The 14,014-nt window shown below is 40.9% G+C and overlaps 1 protein-coding gene across 1 annotated transcript in view; it reads left to right on the top strand.

The window, feature by feature from the left end:
* The first annotated feature begins 3,064 nt into the window (after positions 1 to 3,064).
* jam3b (junctional adhesion molecule 3b) overlaps positions 3,065 to 14,014 on the top strand; it is a 34,509-nt gene continuing 23,559 nt past the window's right edge. The window contains exon 1 of the mRNA XM_072662424.1: positions 3,065 to 3,149. Coding sequence (XP_072518525.1) covers positions 3,065 to 3,149 — 85 coding nt within the window. The remainder of the gene's footprint in view (positions 3,150 to 14,014) is intronic.

Here is a 14,014-nt window from a genome sequence, read left to right on the forward strand (position 1 = left end):
AAAGTTGAAAGACTTTGGGGAAATGAAGCGAAGCCTGAGCCACATGATGTCTCATAACTCATCAGCTCTTCCTAGGCTAAAATTCCCATGTTTCAATTGTGAAAGAGACCCGAACATAAAAAAAAAATCATTGTGTAACCTTAATGCCTCACATTCCCATTCAAAAAATAGAGTTAGCATATATGATCTTTGTTACCTCAGTATAAAATGTGATTACAACCACCTCTTCTGGTTTCTTCTGCTATTGTGTAAATTTGCCCTTGATTGAAAACAATGCTGTATCATTCTGTAGGTTTGTGCGCTGTTATTGACAATGTCTTCATTTCAGTCATGGAGAGGTCCATGGGGACATCTGGATCGTGCACAAGGCAAGAGCGCTCCCCTCCCAACCACAAATCCTACCCTGTCACATATCTGCGGTCTTTGATTTACTAAAGAATGCCTTGCATTTGAAACATGCTTTGCTTTCCCCAAAACATAATGTTCGCTTCCAGCTCAATGGACCCGCAGTGCAGGTGATACAGTTGTCTGGACATCAAGGCATGTGTTGGCCAGACGAGTGAAAGCATTATTTATACCCCCCAAATTTAGCAACATGAACTTCATCCTCAAATTCTGATCTAACGAGCGACCAAGACATATAAATGCAACGCTGTGGGAACACTGACCTAACTGGGATCGAAACTGGATGGATGTTCCCTTTAAAGCTCTCACAGACAGCACTGTTCATGTTATTTTATCTTGAACCCAAGTTCTAAGGCAAGTGTACATACCCTTAAATCATGTATAATTAGAATTAGAAGGCACATGCATGTGGACCCATACTTCCACACAATATGTAGTGACTGAATTATGCTTAGGCTCTACTCGATATTAAGCCCTTATTCAACAGTATATCCCAAATTTATGGTTATTCAACTTTATATGGTTGTTTCTATGTATAGATTGTGTTCTTGTAGACATTTCAGCACAATGTATTATCATTTAATGAATATATTTAGAACAAAATATGAACATGTAGCTAATGTGTTTTGTGTACTTTTCTATGAGCAGTTTGGTCAATGAATCCAGGATGTTACTGATATTATTCCACTTTCAGCAAACATTAAAACAACCAAATAGCTCAGTTTAATAACAACAACTTTAATGTTTTATAAATGGCAACTGTATCCTGTAAAAAACTACTGAAAAATATTTTTGAATTAATTTGAATGATTGATATGTGGACATATTGAAAGACTATTCAATAATTGCTATTTAAATTTCACACTAAATAAGCAGCACAATTACAATTCAAACTAATTCTGTATTTCTAATTTCTATTAAGTTTCTGATTTAATAAAAACAATCACATGCCAGTTTTTAATTAAACAGATTAACTGAAACTCTGTTCTTTAGGTTATTTAGTTGTATGTGTTTATTTATTGTGTGTTTCTTGTAAATGTACGGCTTGTATACTGTGGCATATCCTACATTATTCCTATGTTTTAGTTTTGCTTTAAGGAGATAACATTTGGGAATTTTTATGTGCTAAAACAACCCCAGTGTGGGCATCAACATCTCTGTTGCTCTGAATTGTCAAGTGACTAGAAGATTTCTGGACAATTTTAGAGTGAAAAAAGAAAGGAAGCACCATGGTTGTGCACCCTAAGAGATTTGAGCTCTCAGATAGCGTTTAGGTCTTGTTAAGGTCATAGTCTGTTCACAATCATCAATGGTCAGATGCAAATTTCTAAGCTTTATAAATTTCCTGACTCCTCAAACGTTTGTCCCAACAATCAGCCACCATGGGCTTCTCTATGCAGCTGCTGGCACTGAAAATAAAAGGAATTGATGCCCACAAAGCAGGAGAAGGCTATAAGAAAATATAAAAAATGTTCTTCAGTTTGTAATGTAAACAAGTAATGGTGGAACAGTTATCCCAGAATGGTGGAGGTCAAATTCAGGTCTGGAAGACCTGTTGCTGGAATGGTACATCAAAACCCTCACTGGACAGATTTAGCAGGAAACCTGCACAAATATGACCTGCATCCTCACCACAAAATTCAGCATCAGAGGTATTCAAAGAAACATCTGCACAAGTCTGGAGCTTATCAAATCAAATCTCTCTTTTCTGTCACATCACATTACACAGGTAAAACAAATTACACAAAAACGTCAACAGTAATACAACAAAAAAAAAATATTTATACTGTATTTTATATTTATAACTTATACTGTACATTATACATACATTATATACACTATACATACACTATACACTCTGTACTCTCTATACACTATTCATACTCTCTATTTACAATGGAAAATGTACCTTACAGACATTCAGGTGACACTAAAATGAGCTGTTTTTACAGATCTGTTTACATATCTGGATTGCATGGGCTGGGGAGGGAATTATACTTATTTATTTATTTCTTTATTTATTTTACAATGTTTACACACCACACTAAACTACCTTGTTCAGAGGTGGAGAGGCATTAGTGGTTTTGCGCGGTATGGACGAGTTTGCGCACATTGCAAACAGGCCTCACTGAGGAAGACTTTCGTTCTCGGTGGGATCATTGATCAATAAATCATTTAAGAAATAAAAACAACAAATCAAGACTGTATGTAGGTATCACCAGACCATAAAACTTTTATTTTTATTGTATTATTGTATTTTTGTTTATTATAATTTAATATTAAGTACATACATCTTCTTTCTTTTTCAATTAAACAAATAAAATCGTCTTTTTATCTCTAATATCTCAAATTGAATGAATCTCTGAGTCCTGCAGCAGATGATGCTCTCTCTCTCTCTCTCTCTCTCTCTCTCTCTCTCTAACACCCCCCCCTTCTTTCTCTCTCTCTCTCTCTCTCTCTCACCCCCACTATCTCTCTCTCTCTCACCCCCACTATCTCTCTCTCTCTCTCTCCCTATCTCTCTCTCTCTCTCTCTCTCTCTCTCCCTCCCTCTCTCTCTCTCTCTCTCTCCCCACCTCTCTCTCTCTCTCTCTCTCCCCACCTCTCTCTCTCTCTCTCTCTCTCTCTCTCTCTCTCTCTCTCGCTCTCCACTGTGCGCATGTACCGCTACACTCAACACTACATCCACTCCAAGATGGCGTTAACACGGCTGCCTTGCGTTCTGGCTCTCCTCTCCGTTCACTGTGAGTAAACGATTTGTGGAGAAAAACCTTTTACAGCATGAAAGGATGCGGGGGTGATGGTGGGAAGTTTGTTCTGCTCGTTTCGCCGTATTCTCACTCAGGAACTCCGCTTCATAAAAGTAGCGACACGTCTGAGAGAAGTGTCTGCCTCTCAAACCAACTAAACTACCCGGCTAGCCGGCTAGCCTCGCTTTAGGGAGATGTGGAGTGCGGCTTTGCTCTCGGGAGTGACTCACTGCCTTCATTAAAGTTGTTTGTCGAGGACGCTGTTTTGAAGCGCCCTGGTTTGCGTAACTTCTGTGCAGTTGGTCGGAGCTGGAATGGCTCGCATCGTTGGTCGGACACGCATCCCTGTCTGGCTTTGATCGTCTAAGTACCCAGAAATAAATCCCCCATCCAGCGTGTCTCTTGTCCGGTGATCCAGCTATTAACCGGCTATGTGGATGATGGACAGCGAAGGGATGTCTTTAGAAATGCGGCGTGTATTGAACGCAGTGTTTGTGTACGGGACTACTACTTTTGGGAGATTTTCATCGCCCCAGTCTTCGTCTCCATCCATTGTCTGTGCGTAAAAAAAAAGTTGTAAAACGACGATCAGAAGATGTTCAGAATGACCGTGCGGTTTGACTGTACTCTCATTTTCCCCATTTCCTCAATGAAAGAGGGTAGATGGCAAAAGTTGTTCATGCTTTGCTGAAGCGAAATGACCATTTTCCACGCGTTATTTTTCCCCACCCGTTTTCAGACAGGCTCTCCCCCTCCTGCGCTACGATTGGCTAGTAGTTCATACTATCGCCGGACTGTTTGGGAATATGAACCGTCAACCAATCACAGCCCAGGCGGTGGGGACTTACTAACCAATCAGAGCACAGGAACGCAGGATTTCTCTGAATACGGGTGGATAAAAACAACTACGCTCTGGTTGCCATGAAGACAGAGCGCGTGAGGAACCGTTAGGCGCTAGCTGAAAGCTGGGCTGTTTTTGTCCCCGACTGTCTGCTGCTGCTGATTCAACGTTTAACTCCAGTTTCAGGCTGGTTTTAAGAAGTTAATGTAAGCACGTCCCGACCTAAATCCCAGCGCATTTTTAAACAGTTAAAAATGAGAAGTTCAGACTTTATTGTCTAATTAAATTCGAACAACAGGCGAATTGTTGGCCAAGTAGTAGATTGTCGCAGATTCGCTGATTCTCTCTACAGGTGTTTATTACTCGCACTGTTTATTGTGTTTTGTTGTCTCTAAAACTGGATATTCCGATTGATAAATTGATATTTCTAATATTTATTCATTTCTAATATTTATTCATGCTGTTCTGCTTGGTTTGTGTGAGACACTCTGCGGGAACAGAGGTATTAACACAGCAGAGGGTCGGATGTGTGTGGGCAGGAGAAGGGGTCCGCCATCTCTGGTCACTGGCGCGTGCACATTGGCTATGGTCACTCAGGGTATGATTAGTATGGCCACTCTTACAGCGAGTGCAGTGTCTGACCTGCCTTACACCTTAAACATCATTTAATGTTTCAGTGTCAATTTCTGCTCAGTTGCAACATTTCTTTTAAGCATTGCAACAGATTTGTTTAGCATAATTTGGAAAATCTTTTATATATTGAGCATTGGCCGAATGTTTACTGTTAGTAGAAGCTTGTAACATGTTGTGGCTAACACGCTTTATTAAAGCCCTTTTTTCTTGGAAGAAGCATATAGGAAGTCTCTTAAGCGTAGGGAAGAACTTTTAACAGATTCAGGTTGTTGTCAGTCATTGGTGTTGCAGCTGTCAGTCATGGCTCTATATACGTTATAAACCTTGCCTTTAGATCCCTTGAAAAACCCCATACCGCTTCTTCCTGATCCATAAAACATTAGAATAATAGATAGAAGTTCTTTCTGGTTGGGAAACTGTGCTCTTATTAGTTTTTTGACCTATAGGACTAATTTTATGACTTGACTGGATGAACACACGCATCCATGTTGTCAAACTAGTCGACCTGATGGTATTACTCCTCTAAGTGACTATTAATATATGCGTTAATCCACATAACAACAGTCTGGTTAATATGAATATTTAGTATATGTTTTATAGGGTGCCTCCTTTTTTATTAAACCGTCCTTGAATTTCAGTCAGCAAAAGTATTTCATTATTTCCTGCCCTGGAGAAAATTTTGAACCCACCCTCCCCATGGTCTCAGACAGCAAAGTTTGTCACCAGTCAACTAATGTCTTCAAGTGAGCAAATGAAAGGGTTGAGGGATGGAGCACTTTGTTACTGTTTATATGTTTGAAAGCCATGTCTCTGAGAGGAACAGCAGTACTCTGGAAGCCATCTGATGTGTCATGCGAGGATCTGCTGGAGCCGGACAGTGCACACAATGGAACAGTTTCGGCTTCGTGTAAACAGTGAGATTTCCTCACGCAGCTTTAGACAAAAAACCTGTGCAAGTGGAAAACTTCCATTTTTGGTCCAGAGCTGTGACTGTATGTGAGCATGGCTGGCATTAAAGCGATGTTACGTGCTATTCACTGATTTCACGCAGTAGGCAGGGAAAACATACTAAAAGTGAGAAATCAGTGACATAAAAAGATGTGTAATTATTTATTAGCAATATTAATAATCTAGGATGAAATCAGGAAAGGAAGAGACTGGAGGGAAATAGAAAAAGTGCTGAAAGTGTTTCACCCAAAAGCTGCAGCGTGTCAGCTGCTTTCCCTCCCTCCCGCGGCTTCAGAGCAAATGTTCGTCAGAAAAGCATGCTGGTCCTTCTGGAATATTCCATTGACTACGCATTTTAGTTACCGGCAAAAATAAATGGACGATAGGCGACAGAAGTCTGATCACATTGCTGTCGGTGGGAATTTTGGAAGACTTTAGAGACTGTAGAGGCTTTTCAGCCATGCAAGACCAACCTATGAACTTAAATATCCTATAAAAGACTAGATTCTAAAAAGTTAGGTTATCACTTTGGACGTAAGCATGTTGGACATAACCAGGGGCAAAGGAAAACTACCTCTATATTCATGATTTCTGTCCCTTTAAACACAATAACAGAAGCAAAACATGTCTCACGTGGCTTTGAGTGTCGCCTTGACCTATAGGACTAATTTTATGACTTGACTGGATGAACACACGCATCCATGTTGTCAAACTAGTCGACCTGATGGTATTACTCCTCTAAGTGACTATTAATATATGCGTTAATCCACATAACAACAGTCTGGTTGATATGAATATTTAGTATATGTTTTATAGGGTGCCTCCTTTTTTATTAAACCGCCCTTGAATTTCAGTCAGCAAAAGTATTTCATTATTTCCTGCCCTGGAGAAAATTTTGAACCCACCCTCCCCATGGTCTAGAGGAAAATCCCAGACACGGGGCACCAGGGTAATCCACATGGGTACCACTACAGTCAGCATGTGATGAAACGTGCTGAGTCTACGAGCAACAGGAGAATAGCACGTCTGGTGGCCCAACCAGAAAGTAATGACCAGAAACAGCTGAGCGCCTGTGGGTTGAAGTGGCTGGAGGACGCCACTCACATGGAGGTCACAGAAATATCCGAGGCAGCTCACCACGCCACAGACTCTTAGCTTTGGGAACAAATGTGGAATGCTCTCCCACCGTAGATCACAGGACAAATGGAAACCTTCAAATATGCACTGGATCAAGAACTCTGCGTTGAGCGTATTAGCAGAGCTTTCCTGGTACCAGCTAAAGTTAAGACCATTAAAGCATAAAGCAAGAGAGCTCTGATATCACAAATATAAGATCACCAACAAGGACCTGGACATGCTTCAAAATGTTACATTAAATCTCAGGAAAAGTTAAGAATGCTTTTGCTTCTCCTGAAAAGTCACCATAGTGGCCGATAAACACGTTAGCTGGGCGAGTTTGGTAAATGTGCAGTGTGGTAGATATTTCTGAAGTCGTAATCAGTGTTTACATCTTGGTGAGGAAAAGAAGGGTGTTTTTTTTTTTTTTTTTTTTCCTGGTGGTAAGCAGTGACAGATGCTGGAGGGAAGGCTTAGAACTTACACATTCACGCTGTAGGAATGGTAGGCATGTGCATTCCCTAAATGTCAATAAGATTTCCATGTGTAAAGATGGGCATTGATCAAAATAGTGCCTGGCTGCTGCACCTCAAATACTAATGCATCTTCAAAGCAAGATTAAGTCAGGCCTCACCCTTAAAAAAACAAGGCTTTTTCTTTGATTCCCCCTCTACCTCGCTCTCTTCCTGAGCTCTTTCGTTCTGTTTCTTATTCTCCACTCTCTCATCTTGCCCTTTCTTTAGCTTTCATGTTAAGCGTCTGCTATTTGATACTGTTTTTCGACAAGACATTGGGGGTTGTTTTTTTAGTGGGGTATAGAAACAACTGCCCTGGCAATTGGAAGTGATACTGTCTTGTCAACAGCTATGTTGATAAAGTTGTTTATTTACATAAGATATGATTGTTTCACATTTACTCTTACCGTCCTCTATGGTAAGGGCAATGTTTGGGTGATTTCCTGCTGGTGATCTTTATCTGGTCACATGCTCCCACTGGGAGAAAGTGCCAGTGCAGCATTCCTCCCAGTGTCTGCATGGTTTTGCCAGCTGCTGGTCACACAACACACTACATCAATAGCTCTGTGGCCGTTGGCCTCGATTAAACAGCAGGACACTGTGGGTTTCATACCGGGTTTTTTAATTACGGTTCGGCCCCTGTTCGAGTGGAATCGTCTTGTGCATACAGTGTTTATTTCGAGATGAGTTGTTTGTTGTTTTCCAGTTTACTAGTTTCGTGCACTGATTTATAGTCAGTCAGTTGCATTCAAGGTCCTGTTTACAATCTAGTCACAAAGGCAATTATTGTTTCTAAAAATAGAAGAATGTGGCAGATCGTCTCTCAGCCTCTGGAATCAAACCCCTGCCCTCGCTGGGTTTCTGCTCTGCGCTAATAAGCTTTGAGATGCAATTTGAAATTGTGGTAATAGTCCGAATATATTACGCATGGTAGAATCTCAAAATAGAAATAATTAAAAAAAATGATGTCAGGATGCATAAGAGGTTTTTAAACTAATCTCTGCTAATACATTATGAGAATAGTCAGCATATTGCTCTGAGATCTTCCGCCCCTCCACTATTATTATACCCAGAGCCCAATGGCTTGCTAATATCAGTGTCGTCATGGCTGCATTTTTCCTCCCCGAAGAGGCATCTGGCATTTTCAGGCCTTGTGTTGTATGTCCCCCGCAACAAGCATATCACCAGTACACAAAATGACAGTAAAAGCAGTCTCCCGCCCGTGAACTGCCCGGGCAGCGATGATTTGAGTCCCTCACAGCAGACACCAGGTTCTAAAGGGACTTCTCTGAAGGGCAGATGGCACCAGGCTGCTGAAAAAAAAACAATAAAAAAAAAGCCATCCAAATAATTTTCTTGACTGTTTCAGCAGTTTGGAAACATTGGGCTGTGATGGTGGTGTGATTAACTCTGAATACCCAAGTGGTAGACTTCAGAATGTGGTTTTGTTTCCAAAAGCATTTTCTTATATTGGGAAACAGGGGAGGAGAGCTTATCGTTCGTTTAGCAGTCAGCATTAACATAAGAAAACCTCAGAGATTCTCAGAAAACCTCAACCACCAATGTCATCAACCGCTCCATGATTTATCAGCCCTGGAAAACACCCTAAAATTTTGCTTCATCATTTTTTACGACTCCCGAGTTGTTAACAGCAAAACAGGCCAACGTTTGCATAGCGTATTTATTTTCTAATTGACAGAGCTGACTTTTCCATTAAGGTCCCGAGGCTTTATATCTGAGAGGAGTGTATTATTGAGGTCAGATTAGCATCAGCTTCTAATGAATTCTATATATAGTTCCCGAAGGCCTGTGTTTTCACAGCAGTGATTAGTCTGAAATAACTTGCTGAAAATAGTGGCTTTCTCACCTTTAAGCGGTTGTGATCAGGCCTTCTCTCCGACCGAGAGATAAGCAGTTGATAAGTAAACAAAAACAGAGCTACCCAGAGAGCCTTACTCCTTCCTCACCGCAATCAGTAACTGCTCCCTGGGTTGAAATCCACCATTAGCACCAGATTTACTGCTTGAATGTAGACGACTGGTCAGATTGCAGCGACAGATTGAAACCGGACCATCTGGCAAGTCTGTGTTAAAGCTGACACTTAGTGGTTTTCGCACTTACTCGTGAGGAGAGTTGTGCATTTTGGGCTTTTGGACTGCTTGAGTAGTTGACAGACAGGACCTGAATGCTTTGATTGTTGGTAGTCAATTCCTGTAATCCTCAGTCAGAATGTAAGAATAGTTTTTAGCTGCCTCTAAAATTGTCTCCTGGTTTTTGGTTACATCACTATGCACCAAACACAGGGAAAGTCGCTGAAAGTGCTCTTACAAACTTCTATTACCAAAGAATAGCCCCATACACTGTATGTACAGACGTCCCTGTAGTTACTAGTAATACACATTAGTGTGTAATAAGCCTAGGAGTTAAGGGGTTAACCAATAATATCATTTTCAACCCCCCCCCCCAAGCTAAACCTCAGCCAACTCAGAGACCCTCCCTGATACTGTTTCACTCTGACATATGGAAGGAATGGAAGGACAATGTATGACTTTAATGAGTATTGCTTTTTAATTCTCTAAAGCCTCTTTACACAGTTACTGCACTTAGCAGTGGGCAACTTGTCTTGGACTAACTTTGTGGCTGCTAAATGCTCAATGAAGCCTGTAACACCTAAAGGTGTTAATACAGTTTGTTGCATAGCCTTCACTTTCATTAGACTCCTCTATGTTTAGTTGTGCTATGTTATTGCTTTGCACTACAATTTTAGAGCTTGTTTTTGCTTGTGTTTTTGTATTGGTCAAAATTGAAGTAAAAAAAGCATAATCAACATTTCAGAACAAGATTTCATTAATAATGTCCTCATAAAGATGTTTAAACTGACTGTAACATGAAGAAGACTATTTTTCTATCAATAAACTCACATTTTGTTGCAGTCACAGAAACATTTACAGTTTTTTACTGTTTAATATAACATGAACCTGTCAGTTGTCCTTAAAATTTTGTCAAACTGTTAGGTTGAGTGGACATGGACATTGGAAATGCTCCGAAATGACTTGGAATAAATTCCTTCCATGTTGACTTTTATTGAAAGCTCTGATTTTTTTTTCCTTTCCCTGTAAAGTTACTATTTTGGAAATATTAGGTTTTTGCGTGACACCAATCATATGTACTTGTAACGCCATACATACTTGGTATGTACTTGGTTCCCTTTTTTATGATCTTTAACTGCTGCCTATTAGTCAATCCCCTTTCTTATTGATTATGCAAACATGGGGTTTAGAAATGGATTCTGACCAGTTTCTACAGCAGAAGAGGATTGATCTCTTTGAATTCTGTTAAAATGTACCCCTCTGTAAGGATGCAGACAGGGTTTACTCCGTGCCATGTGTCTGACATGGCTCAGCTTTGTAACCGTATGCGCGCAGTCCTGCTGCTAATCGTGTGGCTGCTTGGACTTGGTAAGTAAGTGCTTTAGATGGTTGTCAGAATGCCAGACATTGCTGAAGAGCCTTCCGGTGGGCCTGAAATGTTTGTGGATTTATAATACGTGGCTCTTTAATTGATAAAATAATGTATTATCTGTGCTGTTTGTAATACATAGCCAGAAATGGCATGTTTTAAATTGCTTAGCAAGTCATTGTGATTTCTACCACCACTATCATATACTGAGCACATGGGCTGATGTGTTACCTTGTCCAATAAGCCTTAACTGCTCAGTGTGTGTATATATTTGTAGAAATAAGTTATAAAATAACTGAATTTTAAGAGGGGGATAAAAACAGTAAAAAAAACCTGAAGCTTGTTCTCCTCCCTCCTTCCAATCTAATGCCCTGTAAATTCCGTCTCTACCTTGCCTGCCCATTTTTCAACCCTCCACCACCCGACACCTTCCTTTAACTCGGTCATATCTCATATCTCACAGTATTAGCTCCTCTTATCAGAGGGGGTCAAAGCTGAGCCCCCTACCTCCCACCCCCCTCTTACAGTCTCCTTGCATATTATCCTAAGCTAATGGCATGATCTGGCCTTGCAAAAAAATACGTCAGAGATTTCCCCCCCCCCTACACAATGAGTTAAATATGTTTACATCATGGATGTTATCAGATTTTACGAAGTTAGCCTTAAAAGGAGTTGTGCCCATCAGCATGTCCGCATGTAATGTTTCCTGTAGGAAATGACCTAAACACAGCGTATTAAGAAGACTCAAGAAGGTCTAATAAGGTACGTTGATTTCATGAATGCACCAGGCCAGATCACGTATCATGTCCTTACAGCTGTGAGTAATGTGCACCCTTCCTACTCTGAGTAAACAGATAATGCATGAGACAGACTGGGAGAGGCAGATGTGACGAGCAGGAGTTGCTCCAGTAAACAAGACTAAAGGAGTGAGGAAACGGAAGAAGAGAGGTCAGATTACTTTGTTCCGTTAAACCAGATTTAATAAAACAACTGCATTCTGGATTCAGCCTGACCGGGAAACAGAAGGGCATGTTTTTGTTTTTGCCTTAAGGTTTAAAATTGATTCGGGAAGCCCAGGTTCCTAAACTCCCAGATGAAGAAATGTCTGTACACCATATTATGTTAAAGAAATTTTTATAGAAAACAGAATGCATACACTATACTGTAAATCACAGAAGCAGCCTGAGTGCCTTTATTTGACAATACTCATCGTGTTTACATGCTACCAGACTGTTCTACTCCTTTCCTTTTAAAACTAGGTATTAGTTATCCTGTTCAGTGATTTACATTTCCCATCACTGCCCAAGTATTTACAGTGTTATACTTGGTCCACATGCCCCCTGAGTTTGCCAGGACACTAAATCGGGCTGGGCAGTTTATCGAAAGCTAACCGAAACCGACATTCAGAACCTTGAAGCGACGTAATCTTGAATGTAGTATTTGGGCATGCTTGGGTTAAGCAGTGCCACGTCAGATTTAAAGAAAGAAACAGAAACAACAGACTTTGAAAATCCTTTGCAAAAACATTCTTCTGGAAGTGACTCGTCATGCAGCACAAATGCAGCATTTGCCACGTTCGTGATGTTAGGTGTTACAAGACTGCGAAGGCGAGAGCTTGCCCTTGGCACTGGACTGAACTGTAGAAGGCCTCATACTGCACTTTGGACATGAGACTAGAAGTCAGCCCTTGTTTCTTTGTGGACTTTACAATAACGAGAACACAGATGTGTGGCTTTTGAAATATTAACAGCATAAAACATTGGAGAGAGAATAGAAGCGACAAATAATTTATGGACAAAATAAAGAAGAATGGGAGGCTACATGCACACAATGCCTTTTAGCTACATCTCTGAGAGGATTGAACTCACTTGGGCATTGAAACTGTCCATTTGAAACTAAACTTTAGGGTTTTTTCTTCTAAATGTGTTTATTTTTCTTACTGCTCCAGTTTAAAAGAGATCAATAATCTTACGTGTTTTTTTTTTTGTTTGTTTTTGCTGTCTTTTTTACATATATACATATTCATGCCATATTAGCTTGAAGGTTGAAGTGTTTTTGAGTAGACAGGCCCTTTCCAAACTGCCCTGAACCCTGAAATAGCAACAAATGCCGCAAGTTGCGAGGTCGTTAATGCGGAACTGGCCAACCATGCAGCTTTATTTCAGATCACCAACACTCAGGATCATCCCCCATATGTATGTGGGCAATAGCCCATGGTTGGAGAGAGAAATTTTTCTCGCTAGTCAAAGGCTCTCTGCGCGCTGGGAATGACGAGCCTGTAGTGCCAACGCTTGCGTATCAACCCAGGCCCCAGATGTGAGGAAAAGGTGCTTTACTCTATGTAGGTTAAATCAGTGAAGCCCGCGCAAATTGGCTCTGCGTGCCGGATGTGGGAGCCGGACACATTTTGGGTGGTCGCGTATGCAGAGGGACATCATTTGCCTGGCACTTATCATGGGTGGAGTTAATTACCGAGTGCTGCTGCAACTATACTGTCCAAAATTGGACTGAACTAGTGGTAATGGGCTTGCCAGCCACCAAGATATTCCTAGCACCCAAGAGAATACTGTTCCCTTCTGTGAAACTACTGACTTCCTTCCCTGGTTAGAATACATTAGGCCCATCTTGGGCATCAAAAGCTTAGAATAGACTGGATACGGCATCAGGAAATAATGCAATCATATTAACACTTCCATAGGAGACGTTGAAATCTAGTCCGCTTCTAAACAGGGCACAGAAGTCAAATGGGGGGAGCAACTGTAAAGCCCTTGTTGTTGTAGGTTAAATATGCAGGATTATAGTGTTGGGCTTCAATTTAGAAAATACAAAAGGAATTAAAGTGGTTCCTTGGTGCTTGATTCCTTTCTAGATGTAGATGGTATTTCCTTTTTTTCTTCTTCTTTTGTAGGTATCAGTAATCTGCAACCTCAATCACTCCACTCTTCTGGGCTTCAGGGACATGCACAGCTGCAATATTGAAATGTCACAGTAAATCACTTCATAGAATTTCATAGATTTTCCAGCATGTTTGATGTCCCTACCGTTGTCAATAGTGTTTTTCCACATGACATGATTTGAAAAGGCAGGGTGGATGGTGCAGATGTAGGTAAACAGTTAAGGTCAGCCTCTGCTCTGCAACGTGCACGGTTTTATACAGCTCTGATCGTGACTTGGCAAGCATCTGAAGATGTGAGGATGAGTTTTTAATGAACATGTTAACGAACAACTGCAGAAGGCCATTAGTGTGACTAAAGCATACCGCTCTGTCAGGCACCATAAGCTCATGTGGTCTACTGCTGACGTTGCATCACAGTACCAGTCTGCTTCCTCCCCCCCGGCCTTCTGGA

The sequence above is a fragment of the Salminus brasiliensis genome, chromosome 18 (genome assembly GCF_030463535.1).
Source record: "Salminus brasiliensis chromosome 18, fSalBra1.hap2, whole genome shotgun sequence".
NCBI classification, from domain to species: Eukaryota; Metazoa; Chordata; class Actinopteri; order Characiformes; family Bryconidae; genus Salminus; species Salminus brasiliensis.